This window comes from Hyperolius riggenbachi, chromosome 5 (assembly GCF_040937935.1).
Source record: "Hyperolius riggenbachi isolate aHypRig1 chromosome 5, aHypRig1.pri, whole genome shotgun sequence".
Classification (NCBI taxonomy): Eukaryota; Metazoa; Chordata; class Amphibia; order Anura; family Hyperoliidae; genus Hyperolius; species Hyperolius riggenbachi.
Window position 1 is genome coordinate 79,901,382 of NC_090650.1, and position 19,907 is coordinate 79,921,288.

The following is a 19,907-nucleotide window of genomic DNA, read 5'->3' on the forward strand; positions in this document are numbered from 1 at the left end:
CGCATGCACACACTCCGCCGCCAGGAGCATACTACACCTGTGCAGCACTATTGCGCAGGTGCAGAATGTTCCTGGCTGTGGGAGCGGCATGCGGCCGGACAGCGCTGACTGGCTGAATTACCAGGACTCATAGCAGAAGATCCGGGTGGTGGAGGACAGCGAGGGACTGATTAGCCTGAAGGGGGCTGGAGGAAGCCCCAGGTATGTATAAAACTTTACTTTTCATCCGTCTCAGGTACCCTTTAATTTGTAGTCACCAAACCAAATTTTAACATATCAAATTATTTGATTTCATCAGCAAAGGGAGTGCATACATTTGCATAAATCAGCATCAGTGCAGAATTATTTCCATCTCATTGACCATCTCTATTAGTGACACAGCTACACATCAGGCTTTATTCTTACAGCATAGATGTTATTTAGTATATATAAGAGATTCCTGTGTACACATCATATATACAGTCACAATCAGATATGTATATCTGACCTTAAAAATACGGGGACTGCTTGATTGAAGCAGCACAAGTAACTAATTTTGATTGGTTTATTTCATTTTTGTGGACTAAGCACAGCTATTACTGTATATATACTGTATATATACATTATTTTTAATGACTATTATCTGAGAAATAGAACATTTTATCATATTTTCTATTTTAATTACAGTTACAAATTCATTAGGAGTCGGAGTCGGTGCATTTTTTCCCGACTCCGACTCCGACTCCAGGCACCCAAAATTGCCCGACTCCACGACTCCGACTCCGACTCCACAGCCCTGGAAACTAGGTGCCCCATAGCAGTAATGTTATACTGTGCAGAGTGCGTAAAGGTTATTAAAGGCTTAATGACTCAAAGGGGGAATAGTAATTTACGCTGCCAGAGATTTTAGTGGCAGCAGGGTGAGCCATCATTTGGTTCCCCCTGCACCCAGCTCACCAGCAGGGTAGATGTACTTACAGGAGACAGTACCTACCCTCTGCAGCTCTAGTCTGGATATGGCCATGTGAATTATAAAAATGTTAAATACTCATCACCCAATGGACAAAGATGGATCCAGCAACATCCCCCTGATGATGAGTGTGCCATGATCCTTCTTCCAGGCAGCAGGTACACATGATGGGCACAAATGGGAAGTCAAACGATCGTGGTACTTAGCGCGGAGTCGGCGGGAATCTTAAAGAAACAATGTGTTGTGACAGTCATCAGCGTGCGTCCCTAAATTTCATTTGTGTGTTTGCACACCTGTACCACAGTCGTAAGATTGCAGAAATGATCGCTCTTAGCTCAAAACAAATCACTGGTCATCGAGAAAATTGTGTAGTGTGTATAGGCCTTTAGATATGTAGGACATGGCAGCACATTTTTGTTCTAGAAGTGTCCCACTATGGGAACTGCAGTAGAAGAATTAGAGGTTGGTTACTAGCAGAATTGGCCATTGAGATGCTATTTTTTGGGGCTTGAATGCAAATTTTATGCACATTGTGCCTAGGTTAGAATTGGGCCAGTCAGAATCAGCAGGAAGTTAATTTCACTACCCCAATTCCAAGTTGCATACAACGTGCATTTAATTCACATGTAGACCAGAAAAGGTAGCATCTCAGACTATGTTTCATTGTTAATCATTCAGCATGAAAGACCAGTAATATTATCAGTTGCTTTGTGGCACACTAGTACCAGATTTTTAAATTACCATATTTTTTGGACCATTAAATGCTCGAAATAATACAATTCGGACCGGATTCTGACATCCACCCAGGCCCCTATAAGTACGGTAGATACTGTACAAACCTGCAGCGGTCCTCCTCTGTCTACATGTCGTCCTGTGTCCTCCTCTGTCCCCCATGTGTCCTTCTGTGTCCCCCTCTGTCTTCTAGCTCCACGCTGTGTCCCCAGCACAGCTTCATTGGGCTATGGGGAAGAAGTACGAAAACTTGAACTGCTGTGTTTTTACTGGAGCCAATGGTCTTGCGGGCGGGGCTATTGCTGTCATTGAGGCCAATCAGTGCACTCGCTTAGTAGCAGTGACCCATCAGGTATCAGTGGGCTTAGTTCCTTCAGCAACCCATGGACACCTGAAGCCGTGTTGGAGATACAACACGGCATGGAGCAGAGAGGTAGAGGATGATGCAGAGGGACACCAGAAAGACACTTAATGTACAAAAAGGACATAGAAGAGTTACAAAGGGGACACAAGGCGACATAATAAATGGGGGGAGATGATCCACAAGATGCCCCTGTAATTCGTGTTAGAGACAGTGGATCAGCATGACATTGCAATTTGCAATTTGTATTGTTTTGAAGTAAATACGCGTCTGCCTCCATATGTCTCTTGCCTCAGGTTCCCTTTAAAGAGAATCTGTATGGTTAAAATCGCACAAAAGTAAACATACCAGTGCGTTAGGGGACATCTCTTATTACCCTCTGTCACAATTTTGCCGCTCCTCGCCGCATTAAAAGTGGTTAAAAACAGTTTTTAAAAGTTTGTTTATAAACAAACAAAATGGCCACCAAAACAGGAAGTAGGTTGATGTACAGTATGTCCACACATAGAAAATACATCCATACACAAGCAGGCTGTATACACCCTTCCTTTTGAATCTCAAGAGATAATTTGTGTGTTTCTTTCCCCCTGCATCTCTCATGCACTGAAGTTTCAGGCTGCTCTTTTCTTCCTGCAAACAGCTTTGCCCTTGTCTGTAATTCCTCAGTATGTGAAAGCCCAGCCAGCTCAGAGGACGATTTATCCAGCTTGTAAGAGAGAAGAGAGAAGCTGCCCTAATCTAAATAATACACAGGCAGTGTGCATAGAGGGGCCTGGAAGGGGGAGTTCATAGCAGAACCACAACACTGAAGAACTTGGCAGCCTTCCAGACACAGGCTGACAAGTCTGACAGGGGAAAGATACATTGATTTATTACAGAGACTGTGATAGCAGAAAGTGCTGCAGTAAGCCAGAACACATTAGAATAGCTTTTGGAACTTGTAGGATGATAAAAAACAGGATGCAATTTTTGTTACGGAGTCTCTTTAAGGTGTGCACACACGCACGATTAGTCACCTGCAGAGGTTAGGACTCAATCCCTCGAACGACAGTTTGCCGCCAAGTTTTTCTCATAAAATATTTTCTACTGGCTTTTGGTTTCCATATTAATTTGTCCAGTCCTGAGTTATGTTTTGGTAGGGAAACAAACCACAGCCAAAGCCTGGAAAATGTCAATGTGGCCTAGTGCACACCAGAGCGGTTCGGCAGCGTTTTTCGATCCGCTTGCGGATGTGGAAACACTTGGATAATGTATTTCAATGGGCTGGTGCACACCAGAGCGGGAGGCGTTTTGCAGAAACGCAAACTCCCGGGCTGCTGCAGATTTTGGATTGCGGAGGCGGTTTTGCCTCCAATGTAAAGAATAGAAAAAACGCAAACCGCTCTGAAAAAGGCAGTTCAGAGTGGTTTTGCAGGCGTTTTTGTTACAGAAGCTGTTTATTAACAGCTTTACTGTAACAATATGGCTGGTTTCACACCAGGACGTTGCGTTTTAGGGGACGTTAAGGTCGCATAACGTGCCCCTAACGCAACGCCTGGTGCTCTCTGATGTGGACGTCAGAGTGAGCCGCGTTGTGCAGCTCACTCTGGCGTCCGTGATGCCTTGTTGCGCACTCTTGGACGCATGCGGCATCACGTGGTCCCGCCCGGCCAATCACTGCACAGAGCGGCCGCTCCAGGAAGTAAACACTGCATGTCACTGAGTGCAGTGAATATTAATTAGCCATGTGCCTGGCCGCTCTCTGCTCCTCCCCAACTTTACTGAGCATGTGCAAGCAGTCTAACGCGGCCCTGCCGCGTGTAAAGTATTGCATGCAGTACGTTGCCTTATGGCGCAGCGTTACAATGTAACGCAACGTGGGCGCTGTGAACAGCCCATTGATTTTTCATTGCGGTGCGGTGGGGTGCGTTACAGGCTGCTCTAACGTGCGCCTGTAACGTCCCACTGTGAAACCAGCCTTAATGAAATCTACTACACCAAAAATGCTTCCCAAAACCGCAAAATGCTAGCTGAAACGCTACAGAAAAATAAGAAAAAGCGTTTCAAAATATGCTAGCATTTTGAGGATCTGCTAGCGGGTTTTGGTGTGCACTGGGCCTGTGAGTGCTTTGAGCTTAGATCCAGCCTGATAGACGTCCTCATTAACAAAACTCTTCCAGTCATCCTGATGGTCACCCCTGCCAAGTTTCAAAAGCACCGCAACCTCCATTTATTTATTTATTTTTACTAATAAATATTCTGTTTACCTTTTTTTTTTTGTTTAGCTATGTAAGGTGATCCTGGGGAAAGTTCAGCTCCACTTTTATATTTCTTTTTTTTTTTTTTGTTTTGTTTTGTTTTATAGAAAATGTTCAAAAATACAGTTTGATTGTTGGGGATTACCAGTACAATTTATCCCATAAATAGATTCAGCAGCGCTGGTCAATAAGAAAACTATCTTCATACTGTGAGATTAGTCCTACCAATGGTATGCTTCGGTAACAAAAAGAGAAATGGAGGCTTACCAGCACATACGGTAACCCACATTAGAAGGCCGTTACATTAGCGTGTTCCGCCAGTTGGGTGCAATCTCCATAGCAATCAGACCCTGTGAGCAAACTTCCGAGGGCGATCCCCACAATCATCAACCTTCAGGAACAGACTCGCACCAAACGAAGGGGCTTGATATTGCTTTTTTTCCCTTTTCTTTTTACGATACTTTGATTTTGGTTGTAGTTTGTGTTGGCAAGCTTGTATAAAAGCCCGGGGTCCTGATGCTATAAGAAATTTTTTTTTTGTTTTGTCTGTTTCCCCTTCAATCAACCAATCATATTCCTGAACACATCGTTATTTATTCTTTTGAGCGTCAGGCCCAAGGTGAGATGACTCATGAGAAAAGTTTAATTCATGGGGGCCATTGGTGCTTCATAAGTGAATATAAATAACTTTCCAAGTGAATATAAATGACTTTCCTCCTTTGATACTTTATTCAGTCTTTGCTAACAGAAAAAGTTGTATTTTTGAAATGCCTCATTAATGCAATGTGTGTGTTTGTTGTTTCAGAGATGTGCGTACTGTAAGCACCTTGGCGCTACAATCAAATGCTGTGAAGAGACATGTTCGCAGACCTACCATTACCCCTGCGCTGCTGGATCTGGCGCCTTTCAGGATCTCGCCTGCTTTTCTCTTCTCTGTCCAGAGCACATCGATCAGGCTGTTGAGCGCTGTAAGTTTTGAAAGGCTTTGGAAATCTTCTGAACTTTGAAAACGCAGCTCAGTTGCTTTGGGATACCTTTGCTAACATGCACTTTTCATTTTTGAGGGTTTAAACATTTTTTGATCTTTCCTTGCATCAGGAGTCTATTGTCTTTCCACTCTCCCTTTCCCATTGCAGACATGCCTGTAAATATGCACAAGTCAAATGTTTTGCATGTGTTTTTTCATACGTTTCAAGAATTGTTCAGATATATCCACATATTTTTGAAGTTGGCTACTGAATTAACCTTACCTTTTCTGTTTTTTTTTCTCGCTACTACAGTTAAAGGTGAAGCGAACTGTGCATTGTGTGACAGCTCTGGAGAACTCCTGGACCAGCTCTTTTGCACAACTTGTGGTCAGCATTATCATGGAATGTGTTTGGACATAGTGGTGACCCCTTTGAAACGTGCCGGTTGGCAGTGCCCAGACTGTAAAGTTTGCCAGAACTGCAAGTAAGTCACAAAGCAGTTATATCTAAGCATTTAGAGATACACAGCATCAGAGCTTCTCATTTGATTTTTTTTTTAATTTACTTCCATATCTGACTCCGCCATCAGAAAAGTGTAGGGTAAACCATGATCCTACATAGTCAGCTCTAAAGTATAATAAGAACAGTTATCCTATACAGTATGATGATTAGCTGAGTTCTCAGGTAGTCGTAAGGCCTTTAAAATCAACATAGCCTGAGTAGTTTCCTCACCATGTTCTTTAGGAATGAAAGTGTGGGGTCTGCTTTACATGGAGCAATGGCTATATATTACTGAAATGTCACAGAATGCTTTCTTTTTGTTGTAGAAAGAATGCTCTTTGATGTGCTCAACATTGGTCGGCATGGTGTCCAAGCGGTCCTCTTTCACTAAAGGACACCATCGCTGGTCAGCTCTGAAGTCACAGACAGCATTTTACAATTCTGACAATCTTTGGGCTTACAAAATACTTATTTTCAAAGTTCCAGTTCTCCGTCTTAACATTGAGAACAAAAGTACCTAAAGTACAAATATAAAATAACATGTTTTTGTTTAAAGCAAACCTGTAGAAATGTAGATACTTCTCGGGAGGGGGAAGCCTCTGGGTCCTCTAGAGGCTCCCTCCATCCTCCTCCACAATGCTGTTCCAGCGCTGAGACCCCCAAAGATTGTGAACGCACTTCGCCTGCGTAGTAGCACGGACCTACTCAGGCTTCTGTGGAGGGAGGTGAACCTGATCGGCTCTGCGTTACTGTGCAGGTGCAGATGGCATGCGCAGTAGCATGGACCCAGTCGGGCTCTGCTTTTCAGCTGAAGTTTGATCAAGCCCGTGCTACTGCACATGCGTGAGCTGTCGACAAGACCTTGTCGATAGTTTTGTGGAGGGGAAAGTGCTGGAACGGGCAGTGGAGGAGGATGGGGAAGCATCTGAAGGACCCTGAAGCTTCCCTCTCCCGAGGTGAGTACAGGAGATTTTATACATGACTGCAAAAAAACTGAAAATGAGTTTTCCAAGCTACCATTTTGACTTCATGCTATCACTTTAATTGCCACATTGTACTAACCTGTAGCAGTTAGTTCATCAGAGCAACTGAAGTCAAATAATTAGAGATTAGCTTGTGATAATATTTATAATAAGATCAGTGAAATAGGAAGTTTTGATGGTTGCTTTGGGTTATGACAGTTGATAGTTTGCCTGCTTGACTTGCTCCTTTCTTCAATTGTTGCTTTGTATTGTAGACACTCTGGAGATGACAACAAGATGCTTGTGTGCGATACCTGTGATAAAGGTTACCATACGTTTTGTATGCAGCCGGTTATGGATTCAGTACCAACAAATGGTTGGAAGTGTAAGGTGAGTGTCTCTTCTTGCTCAAAATCTCAGGACAAATAAACTTTGTCTTCTAAGGCAACGTGTGAGGTATACCTGTGTGTTGTAAAGACTCATTCACATGTACCAGGATGTTTCCCCGCAGGAATCATCACTCGATCCCTCGGGTGACCATTCCAGGCTGAGTTCTGTACAGATGTATCCCTAATCTCTGCCCCAGAGCAAGAACATCTTAAAGGAAACCTGAGATGGCAGATAATAAAAAAGTGATACATACCTGGGGCTTCCTCCAGCCCCATTTTGGCTAATTGTGCCCTCGCCGTCCTCTGCAATCCCTCCCGCTAACTGTAGTAGTTGGCGAGTACTGCTCATGCGCGGCCTGGCCGCTCTCCCGGTGCTGTTTTGCTCCTGCACAGTACTACTGTGCAGTTGCAGAACTTTCCCGGCTACAGGAGAGTGCCCGGCCGGATTGTGAATGCGCCGACTGACCAGATTAGCCTGAATTGGGCTGGAGGAAGCTCCAGGTATGTATAATTTTCTTAATATCTGCCATCTCTGGCACACTTTAAGGTAGCCATACACACATCAATATCCCTACAATTTGTTAAAATGACAGACCCTTGAGAGAGAGATAGAGTTTGTCCACACAAAGCACATGGATTCTTATTAGATTTTATCTGAAAATCGATTGAACTGCAAAGCTGCACTGTTCAATGAAGCGCTATGGCCCATTGACTGCCCACTGCTCCTGCCCCACTGCTGATCGACCTCAATTTTCCATCCTGTAAAATTGATTCTTGTAAACAATCTTGGGCCACAACCAGAATTCAATCATTAAGGCATACTGGTGCAATAGATTCCTGGCATTCGGCTGGGAATCCAACGTGAAAATAAAAGTATGTATGGCCTACTTCCGGAGCTCTTCCACACTTGCCATACCAATGCACGTACCGGCGGAAGTCAGTCTCAGCATGAATCGGCTCACACCACAATGTAACCCGATGAAAAATCATGTGATAAAGTATTCAGTTGGGTTGGAAGTGTAAGTTAAGAATGTTATTAATATTTAATTATGTGCATGTATGTGTAATTTTACTTTTTGGCTACTAGATGGCACTGCAAACACTCTCCTGTTTTATAGGAAGTGTTCATTTTTATTTTAATTTTTTACATTTTACTGCTTGACTGTTTCCTGTTTTATGAATGAACATGGCCCCTGATCATGTCCATTCATTTCAGGCATTGCGGTTGGGTAGAGGAGCGTTTGCTCCTCTACCCCAAACATGGATTGCAGTGTCCCGACAGGTAATGTAAATCTGATCAGAGGGCGATTGAAACCCCTATACACAGCACACAGATCTTCAGTAGATTTCACCATAAAATCTATTGAATCGCAGTGTTGCACTGTTCAATACAGTACAATGGCATGGGCCATTGATCTCCTGCTCTTCCTCTGCCATGACTGAACGACCAAAAATTTCCATCTCATTCAATCGAGATTAGGATCAATGTGGCTCATAGCTCTGTAGATCTGCTATAGAAAATCAAAGCCTGTATGGCCTGCTAAATTAGATGTGGGATTCCTTATAAAATTAGATATGTACCTGTGTATTTGTTTTAGACTTGCAGCGTATTTTGTGGTGAAAGGTGGTGTTCTCCTTTCTCTCATACCCGTCTTCTACACATTTTAAATATGCTCTAAATTGGTCATTGCTTCTATTTCTTTTAAACCTGCTAATGATAATCTCTTGTTTGTAGAACTGCAGAATATGTGTGGAATGTGGTACACGGACCAGTCGCCAGTGGCACCTGAACTGTTTGTTATGTGACAACTGTTTTCTGCAGCAAATTAGCATACCGTGCCCGCTTTGCGACAAGCCTCTCCAGCCAGATATGCAGAAGGACATGCTGCATTGTCAGTTGTGCAAAAGGTAATATTTGCTCTGTGCTAAATCGTTAGAACATTGCATAGCATTGTCCTCCAAGCTTCTCAAGTGTCTTATCAACTATAAGGAAGGACAGATAACCATTAAAGGACTTCCGAGGCCAAATGTTTAAAAAAAATTAAAAAAAGTTATGTACCTGTATAACTTTGGAGGACACGGAGGACGCCGTCCGCGCCCTCCGTGCCGTTCTGCCGGGTCCCCGCCGCTCATAGCCCCCCCGGACGTCTCCCGGCCCCACGGCCAGGGTCGGGCTCTCCTGCCTGTATAAAGATGGCCGCCGGCCCTGGCCGCGGCTGCGCACTCCGCATAGCCGCTAGTGCGGCTGCGCAGCTCTAGGGCCAGCCCCCCGATCCACGCTACAGGAAACAGCCTGTTGCGTGGATCGGGGGGCTGGCCATGGAGCTGCGCAGCCGCACTAGAGGCTATGCGGAGTGCGCAGCCGCGGCCAGGGCCGGCGGCTATCTTTATACAGGCAGGAGAGCCCGACCCTGGCCGTGGGGTCGGGAGCCGTCCGGGGGGGCTATGAGCGGCGGGGACCCGGCGGAACGGCACGGAGGGCGCGGACGGCGTCCTCCGTGTCCTCCAAAGTTATACAGGTACATAACTTTTTTTTTTTCTTAAACATTTGGCCTCGGAAGTCCTTTAAGAAGTTGAAGGGGAATAAATGCACTGGGTCAATTTTGGCTCTACCATGGGTACTGCCTTGTGCAACTCAAGGATCCACAACTTAAAGAGAAACTTCAGTGAAAATAATGAAATAAAAAAGTGCTTCATTTTTACAATAATTATGTATAAATGATTGTTAGTGTTTGCCTATTGTAAAATCTTTCCTCCCCCTGATTTACATTATGCCATTTATCACATGGTGACATATTTACAGCTGGCAGGTGATGTCAGTGGAAGGAGATGCTGCTTGCTTTTTTTGGCAAACAGCGGTTATTTCCCACAATGCAACACGGCTCCCACAGTGTGATGTCAGAACCATGATCCTGACATCAAACTGTGGGAGGAGTTTCACCACAATATCAGTCATACAGCACCCCCTGATGGTCTGTTTGTGAAAAGGAATAGATTTCTCATGTAAAAGGGGGTATATCAGCTACTGATTGGGATAAAGTTCAATTCTTGGTCGGAGTTTCTCTTTAAGGTTTCTTTTTAACTCCTTCACTCACAAGCTATTTACAGTTTAATAAGCTCAGAAGTTTTTCAGGCATATTTGGAAGGAGCGTATTAGAGACAACTGTGCTTTGATTCATAGTCAGTATGGCCTACCTATGTATTTATTAGAGGACAGATGGGATGTTATTTTGATACTATGGGCCTGATGCACTACACTGCGGTAAAGTTATGTGTCTTTCACCGCGTGTTCTCATAGCAACGCGCGCATTAACCTGTAACGCCTGCAGTGCTAAAGCGTAACGTGCAGTGTTCCCCTGGCGTTAGTAACGGAAAAAATTGCAGTGCCCTGTGCATAGCAACTTTACCGCAGTGTGTCAGCGCACAGAATATGTTGGCGCTTTATACGTCAATAATAAATACCTTTATTTAGTTCATGTTATTCTCCTTGGGGATATTTCACACCTTATCAGTAAAATGCCTTTTAAGCCACCAGCAAGCAAGAAATATTCAGAATATTTTGACAGTTTGTTTCCCTTACTTTCTGGTACTCTTTCAATTGTAAATTGCTGAAAAGTTACTTGAAGATGAAAAAGGAGAAAAAGTGAATTGAATAAGGGCCTATTTTAATTTAACAACAGATAAAGGATAAAACAATTACCAGAATTATGAAAAATGCAACACTTTTTTCTTAATTTTGGGTAGAAAAAAACATTTGAAGTGAGATCTGTTGTGACTTTTCTGTCTTTTTCCCCACAAAATGCCCTTTTCTATTGGTATGGAATGCTACAGCTTCTATTGGTATGGAATGCTACAGTGCCAAATGTGTGGATTTTTGATTATGTTTTGGATTGCATACTCTAGAATAATTAGCACCATTTTAGGAAGGAGACAGCTGTTGTTATGCCATCAGGGAAAAAAAAAGCTGTGTAAGGCAACAATTTGACACCTACATTTTGGGTGGGCCCTCTGTATGCAGAGCTAACGCTGGAGCGCACAATGTACAGCTACCTCTGCTGGCTCAGGTTTACATTTTTGTGTGTCCCCAGCAACACCTGAACAGGCCACTAGAGCTGCGGGCTCACTTTAGTCACATGACATTGAGCTTGGAGCTCTAGTGGCCTCTTCAGAAGCTGCTGGGAACTCCATTACAAATCATTAGATATGGTCAGTGATATATAAATAAAAATCTGGCTTGCATGCACATTTGTGAAATATATGCAGCTTGGAGCTGGGCCAGTTAAATGTACATCCTGCCAATTTTCAATGAACCCATTCCAAACTGTATTGTTTGTATGAATAATTAACATTTCATTGATCATCTCTACAAATCATGGTGACAGATATACGCTGTTGGGAAGTGGATTTTCATCCCAAGAAAATGTTTTGGAATCCAACTTTGTACATACAGTATATATTTTTTTAAACCAGTTTCTAACTACATTTTTTGTTTTTAGGTTTATGGTAAGCAGTGGGAAAGTTATAGACCCGTCGGTCCTTCTGTAGGGTTGCTTGTAATTGAAAATTCGAGTAGCACTTCTTGCCAGCGGGAAGGGGGGGGGGGGCGCGGCACTAACTTACTCATGACGCCGCCTATAGTCCATGTGCTCCACTTGCGTTCCGCATCACTCCCATGCTTCCTCCTTCATCCTGGAAGAAGAAATAAGAGAGACGTGGAGCAAATTGGCTAGAGGCGGAAGCATTGTTAGGTTAACCCCCCTCCCCCTGCTGTGGGCAGGAAGTGCTACTTGTCATTTCAATTTATGAGCAAGCCTACCTTTCTGTGGTCTGCCTCTGCTAAGGAGAATTCCCCCATTGCCTCTCCTATTGTTGCCTGTCATGAGAGCCCTTGGTTGTTACTAGTGTGGAAATCTGGAGATGTGAATGAATGGAAGTTAAGGGTTTGTGCGCACACGCTGTAGTGCAAACACCTGCCGCAAATTGTACTGTGGCTTTAATTCAAGTACAGTTTAAGTGCAGCAGAATAGACAGTGGTATTTGTGTACGTGAGCCCAGAACCTGACATGGCAGAAACATTCGTCTTCATTCGGTTTTGGGAAAATGGGAAATGGCCATCCATAGGCACATACAGGATGCAGCAGATGAGGGATGTCCTCCTAAAAGGCAAAATAAAAATGGAACAAGAGATACATATGTAGTGAAGGAATTTTGTGTCTTAAATGTGACATCATTTTCTTACTGTTCTTTTAAGGTGGATGCATCTAGAATGTGAAAAGTGCCCAGATTTAGATGAACACTTAAAAGATGATTACATCTGTCCGTTATGTAAGCAGCTGGAGGTGGTGGAGGACCCAGGGGAGGAGTGCATTGAGATGGAGGTCACAGAATCAGATGCCGGTGAGTATTCTGCAGGACGCATTTGCTTGTTTTTTTTTTTTTATATTTTCATTTTAGGGCCAGTTTTCATCATGTCCACATGAGCATTATGAACTGCATTTAAAGGACCACGCCAGCGAAAAAAGTAAGCAGTTAAAATTTGACAGAACCAACAGGTTTTGGACTAGTCCATCTCCTAATGGGGGGATTCACTGGATTTTCTTGGTCTTCAAAAGCATTTCCTGAATAGCAGTTGCTATGTCTGACAAAATAGTGCGCAAGAGAGTAGGATGGCTGGCTGGTATCTTACTATTTTGGCATGACTGCCACTGAGGAAATCCTTATGTAAACAAAAGAAAACCCTGAGAATCCCCCATGAGGAGATGGACTTGTTCAAAACTGGTTCTGTCAGATTTTAACTGCGTACTTTTTTTTTTGCTGGAGTGGTTCTTTAAATGCAATGGATCAGCAAACAGTATAGTGTGGACTTTAAATGGGGCCAGTCTCACTTCCACAGCTGCCATTGCAATTCATTGTTGCGCACACTTTCATCAAACAGTGGTTGTATTGCTATTCAATCAAATGCTCTGCCACAGACCTATTCTGCTTGCGTTAATAAAGAATGCAACACACAGGTATAGTGTAAACTGGCCCTTTAAGAGCATCTCCAGTCAACAGAAGTGGGGCAATACTGCTATTACTGTGTATAGGCCTGAATGCAGTGGCTTATTATTACTACTGTGCTATCATTTGGTTTTATTAAACCCTGCAATTGTAGCTGGAGAAAACCGCCTGACCACAATTGTTTTATGAATGGAGAAAGTGAGAAGTACAGATATAAGATTGACATTTGATTCTTTTATTTGCCACATCCAGTCTTCGTCAGTGAATTAATTTATTATATATTATTTATATAGCTCTGACATCTTCCGCAGCGCTGTGCAGAGTACATTATCTTGTCACTTAACTGTCCCTTAGAGGGGCTCACAACCTAATCCCTACCATAGACATATGTCTCTATGTATGGTAGTCTAGGGCCAGTTCAGGGGGAAGCCAATTAACCTCCTTGGCGGTAACCCCGTGTGTGACACTGGGTAAGCTGCCGGAGGGTGCCGCTCAGGGCCGTTTTACATCATTTTTTTTTCCGAACACGCAGCTAGCACTTTGCTAGCTGCGTGTTTGGTCTGATCGCCGCATCCCGCTGCGATATAGGCGCCCCCCCCGCATACCCCTTGCGCAGCCTGGTGCGCTATGGGGTCGATCGGGATTCCCTGTGACGTCACGACGTCGGTGACGTCACTCCGTTCGTCGCCATGGCGACGGGGGAAGCCCTCAAGGAAATCCCGTTCAGAACTGGATTTCCTTATAGGCAGGGGGCGCCGGGGGCGATCGGAGACTACGGGGGGACGCCGCAGGGAGTGGGGAAGCATGTAGCTAGCGCTAGACTAGCTACATGCTAAATAAAAATTGAAAAAAAAACCCTCCCGCGGCCGCGCAGCCGCACATATCATAGCCAGGGTGGTTAACTTATCTAGTGATTTGTAAAGGGTGTCTTGAAAAGCAAACTATGGAAACTGGAGCACCGGCAGCAGTTAGAACCCTGCCAGAGACGAGTGTTGCCAAGTTCAAGTAATATCACAAAATAGCTATATGATGTCACAACTAATGGTATTTGGAATGGTATATTTTTCAGTAGATATTACCTTATTTGGGTAAAATGCAAGCAGAGATAAAAACAACCTATCTGTAAGGGAGTGGTTCCAGGAACTGGAACTGTGACTGTGTCACTAATATATGAGGATCTGCTGTTATTTATCCCACTAGGGGTCAGTCACAGATGCAGCAGTTATCAGTGGTTAGCACTCATTTTCCATCTAGATCACACTCTGAGTGGGTTTCCTTCTACAGTCTAAAATCGCAGTAGTAAATTAGTAAGCTCCCCCCTTCCTTTAAAGCCATTTTTCCTGGTTGGTGTAGGTGACTTTGTTCACAACAATTCGGGGAAGGGATGGAGGTTAATTGTTCATTGTTGGTAATTGTGCAGTGCTTTCTGTAAAGTGATGTGATACAGAAAATAACTTTTAACAGTTTAATAAAATAAAATGGCTGACCTTAAAAAAATGATGATGAAACACTGAAGGACATTGGACTTAGTAACTTGAGAAATTACAGAGGCGCCAACAGGATAAAAATACACTAAAAACGTATAAAATGGAGGGCAAGGGTGGACTTACCTCCCCAGGGAGAACACAACAATCGTATAAGATCAAAAAATATACTTTACTCTTAGTCCAACAATCTGCAACGCATTTCGCGGGTCTCAAGCCTGCTTCCTCAGGCAAAAATACAAGAAGGAGCAACTGAAGAGTTGTGTACGCTGGTATAGTGCCTCTGTGTGACAACTCTTCAGTTGCTCCTTGCTGTTGGAAATCTCTTCATGTGCATAAAGTGTATCCATCTTTTGCCTTCACATTCGTTTTCTTTTGGTTAACATGAAACATTCAAGTTTCTGCTCTGCATGAAAAGAGAACTCAAGCCTATCTCTTTTGAATATGTACCTTGGCGTTGTCTGTCTTCTGTTATTAAGCCTAGCTGTGGTTGACAATTTTACTTTTGCACAGTTTGTCACGTTATGAAACTAACACTCTTTTATGAATTCAGTTTGCACAGATGAGATTGAAGTGGACACGGGCAGAAAAATGTCAGTTCAGGATGACGCACTTAATCATAACGCTATTGGACCAGATGCCACAGCTATGTGTCTTGATGAAGGTATTTTTCAGTTTCGTTTTAATTAATTGGTAGCACTGTTGTTTTATCTTTTTAATTTAAGAAAAAAAGAAAACATAATTGATGACTATAAATGCCACCATTTAAATAAGTATGGTACGTTTTTTAATTGCATTTAGTGAAACCCCAGTCAGCTTTGAAATCTTTGTTTGGGAGAGACCTTGCTGATGCTGTATAACTACCTTGTGTCTTGTTGCTGTGCTCAATCTTGCCATGACATGAAACTGCCTTCCACAACCTCACCTTGGTAATAGAGTTGTTCTGTTCCTCACCCAGTCTTAACCACTTTGGTACCAGGGGTCTCTGGCCCCTCAAGGACCATAGACAACTGGTATGAAAAACTGTGTTGACCGCCATCACGCTGTATGGATTCGCTAATCCGCGCAGCTCACCCATCACTGAAGTCCACTTACTAGGCTGTCACTATGACTGCAGAGCTCTGTGGGCCGGCTCCTGACGCTGTGATCAATGTGAGCCAGTGAGATTGATTCACACTGATCACGGGGTCAGGAACCAATGAAATCGGCTCCTGTCCAGCTTACAGAGCTCTGACGGCAGGACAAGTGGGCTGCAGCGGCGAGAGAGCAATGGGAGCATGCAGTGGCGAGAGAGCAGTGCGAGCATGCAGCAGGCTAATTGAAATCTATGTCCTGGCAGGGATAACTGGTCCAAAACAGGAAGTAGATTTCAATTGGCTCAGTCTAGAAGCAGTTAGGCGTCCTACACAGCTGTTTCTGTTTCAGTTAATAACTGTGTTTCAACCTACGTGTGACATTGATGATCATTGGCACGTGGTTGGTTTAATTGGCTTGTCATACACCTGACTAATCCTACAAAATCCCTGACTGTGCAAGTGTACCTATAAGAGTCGATGCTGGTTTGAAGGCAAAAGGTAGCAACACCTGACTTGTGACATGGGGGATTTTACAGAGCTATACTGTATGTGGTTTTCCAATACAACTGTCTGTTATCTGTATAGAAGTCAATCGGTCCGCAGTTGATCTCAACAGGAAATAAGTTTATTTAGGACATATCCCAACACAGCAAAAAGCAAATCTTTTCTTGTTTGTTATCTGTGCTGCAAGTCATTTTACAGCATGTGCTGATGTAGACCTTAGATCAGCAGTGACCAGAGAGTGCACAATACACACGCAGTACACTTTACATGCAGGAAGTGACCAGTAACGTCACTTCCAATTCTGAAGTGCTCTCCAGTCACTGTGTGCCATCTCTCTGTCTTTGGGTTCAATATAAATGTGAGGTTGGATTCAGTATAAATGGCAAAACCAGCCAAAATCTATTCATAGGGCATTTACAGTTGGTACTATTACCAAAAGCTCAATTGTCCAGGTAAGCCAGTTTTTTGTCTGTTTTTGCAGGGTGGGAGCATTATGTGCTCAAGGTTCTGGAAGATTTCAGCAAACTCTGATAGTCCTGACACAACAGAGCGCTTTTGCAAATCTTTTTATTTAAAAAAAAAAAAAAAGCCTACATTAACTTTAAAATTGCGGTAAAATCACGCAATCGGGGCCATTTTCTGCAATTTTAATGTAGGTCGATGGAGGCATTTGTTAAAAAAACTACCTGCAAAATGCACTCCAGTGTGTCAGGGCCCTCAGAGAAGCATAGAATATCCTCCAGTAATATAAAGTTAGTTAGGCACAGATCTCTTCCATTTGCTCCAGCATCAGCCTTGGCACCTTATGTGACAGCATGGGAAAAGGGGGTGTTTCTTCTGACTGAATTTGTCTGTGGCTCTCCAGTCAATAGATTGGGTTTGGCTTCAGATTCTTCTTTATTTTGCTGAATTTTGGAACGGGTGTTCATGATCACCTCCCAGGCACAACTATGCTGTGTACTAGTGAGTACCATCCTTTCCCACTGTTACATACTGACATTTTTTATTTTTTTTATTTGGCAAAAGAAAATAGTCTGGATTATCCCTATTACGCATTTTCCTATATATCTGTTCCTTTCATTATAGAATCACCAGAGCATGGCAGCAAAGTAGATCTGGACAGAGAGGCAACCACTGAAGCTGATGTCACCAGCATGGATCTGTCGCAGTCTGACTCTGACATGGCACAGAAATTACCTGATAATACTGCCGATAAGGCCACGGCTGAGAAGAACGCATCACCTCAGCAGCCGACGTGTTCTCAAGAAGCGGAAGTTCCGCTTCAGCAGCATGAATTACGAACTCCAGCGGAGGACACATGTGACTCTTCACTTGCCCTCGAGAATTCTTGTAAACCAGTTTGCAAATCTGAGCACACGGAGGATTCTTTTTCAAAGTTAGATGAGCACTTTGATTTGGGCAGGGGTCATGAACACATTTCAGCTAAGAAGGACGATCCTCTTGTTTCAGAAAACATGGATGTTCAAGACATGGAAGCCACTCCGAACAGCGAGGCTTCAACAGAACTGAGCTCCCCGTTAGGGCTCAAAACTCTGAAGTCTCCAACTGGGATGGATTCCCCTGCCACCTCTGTTGACACCAGTAAGACCAGTATGTCCTCCTCACCAGCAGTCTCCATAGACTTTCACTCTTCAAATGAGATGTTTCAAATTCAAACTCCGGCACATAGTTTTAGCACAGTAAATGCCTTTCCCACCACATTTTTTGCCGTAACTCCAAAAATCGGCATGGGTAAGCCAGCTATTACCAAAAGGAAATTTTCTCCTGGCCGACCAAGATCTCGACAGGTACGTTTAATTTTTTTTAGTGACTTGTATGACGATAAAATAATTCTGTAGTGTAGGGCTCTGAGTTACAGAACTGTAAATTGATGGTTTTAGTTGCGACACAAAATTGGAGAATTTTTACATTGCAATAACTTAAAACTGCAATAACATTGCAATAACTTATGTAAAGAGAAATGTAGTGCCTGAACCATGATTGAAAAAACAGAAGTGACAAACACCTGTTTGACCTCATGAATGAGATTTTAGAAAATTTTGGTGAAATGTAAATAATTAAAATTCTGGTAAAACTACAAATATTTGGGGGGGGGGGGGGCAAAAAGTGTATTTTGGAGGTTTGTTCAGTGTTCTGGCAAACTTTAATTTGAGCACACTTTTAAAGACTGCTCTAGTTATTATTTGGAAACATATTTGGGTTTGGCAGGCTTATTGTCACTTAAAGTGGCAAACCATATCCTGTATTTCCTTGTATTAGTATACAATATTTCAACTGAATTAGCAAAATTCTACATTGTTGACGATTTTTTTTTTATATTTTTTTTTAATTCCACTGGATCAACTGTATACATTACAAGGATTTATATGAATGTCTGCAGAGTTTCCTACACAAAATGTGCATGCAGCTGTCAGCCTGCTGCAATCAGGTGATCCGACCAGATGTGTAAAAAGGAAAACCAAGCTTCTACATCTGTGCAGCAAATTGCTCATGCAGGAAGATGGGATTTTGGGGCCATTCTATACACAGAAGATTACATCTATTCATTAAAATAAAGCTTGCTTGCTTTGTATAGTTGGCGGATTAACATTAAAGCCAATCTGCCTATGCAAAACTACAAATTGTTTTGAAAACTTTACCTCAAGTACTGTACTTTGCTGGTAATATTTGCTGTCACATGACTTCTGTATTGGTCTTCCCACTGCGACCTCCTTGCGCTGGGAATTGTCTCCCCCTCTAAGGCTTAAGGCGCAGTATGCCGTAAACCCTTGTGGGAGCAATCGGAGGGTGCCACGCCTTGCCTGGCAGTTTGGGATCTAGAGGGGTAGAACGTTCATGTGACTGTGTACAGAAGTTGCAAATGCAGTACAGTGGACTGCGGCCGTTGCAGGAGGACACAGACATATCATTTTGCACAGGACATTCCTCTATGTACTATTAAGATTTAATAAATCCGCTTTGGGTTCTCTATAAACAAACAAAATGGAACTTTCAAAAGGGCTCTTCTTCCCTTTTAAAAGCTAAACTATGGGGAGAAAAGGTGACACCCACCACACAAGCCCACAGGAAGGCTTTATTCAGTCACTCATGTATTCATCATCATACAGTGATAGTCCCACATTGTTCTCTTACAAGTTGGCTGCCTGTCCTGGTGCTGATGTCATTGGTGACGATGACAAGAGTGGCTATGGTTGACAGGGTTGCTACCCACTGTTATTAATGTAGTAATACTATATGTGTACGCTGGCACAGTGTGAACTGAGCCTTATGCCCTGACGCAGAGTCGCCAAAAAGACAGCTATCCAAAAATCAGCTGCAGTAACTGCTGTAACGTGTGGTAAATACATACATAATATACTTTGAGTCACTTGCCTGTAACAGGTTTGCAGATCATATGTCGTCAGTGGGTTCTTCAGCAAAATTGTCACCTATAAAAGGTGTCAACTATAAAATAAGATCACCACTCACTGAATAGTTTGCCACGCAAACAGTGAGAGTTTAATTTCTTCTACCATTCAACTCAACCTTAATCTAAAACTGTTAGTAAGCATATGGAGAAGACGTGGCCAATTACTGATGGAATGGAAAGACTTTGAGTGTGTGTGGTTGGGCTCCTATTGAATTATACACTTTGATGTTCGAGAAGGTTCTACTATTATGATTTACTATCAACAAAGGTTCATGACTCAGTGGTGATGCCTCATACTTTTGTTATGTGAGCTC

At 43.1% G+C, this 19,907-nt stretch overlaps 1 protein-coding gene across 13 annotated transcripts in view; it reads left to right on the forward strand.

Moving 5' to 3' along the window:
- Positions 1–19,907, forward strand: part of KMT2C (lysine methyltransferase 2C) — a 302,604-nt gene that overhangs the window by 158,948 nt on the left and 123,749 nt on the right. For 12 of the 13 annotated variants that reach the window (XM_068235906.1, XM_068235894.1, XM_068235898.1 and 9 more), the window contains exons 7-13: positions 5,085–5,247; positions 5,560–5,731; positions 6,986–7,100; positions 8,835–9,007; positions 12,351–12,496; positions 15,137–15,247; positions 17,250–17,971. In XM_068235906.1, coding sequence (XP_068092007.1) covers positions 5,085–5,247; positions 5,560–5,731; positions 6,986–7,100; positions 8,835–9,007; positions 12,351–12,496; positions 15,137–15,247; positions 17,250–17,971 — 1,602 coding nt within the window. Of the gene's footprint in view, positions 1–5,084; positions 5,248–5,559; positions 5,732–6,985; positions 7,101–8,834; positions 9,008–12,350; positions 12,497–15,136; positions 15,248–16,032; positions 16,158–17,249; positions 17,972–19,907 lie in introns of those variants that run through there. The other variant, XM_068235905.1, reaches the window with a different exon arrangement.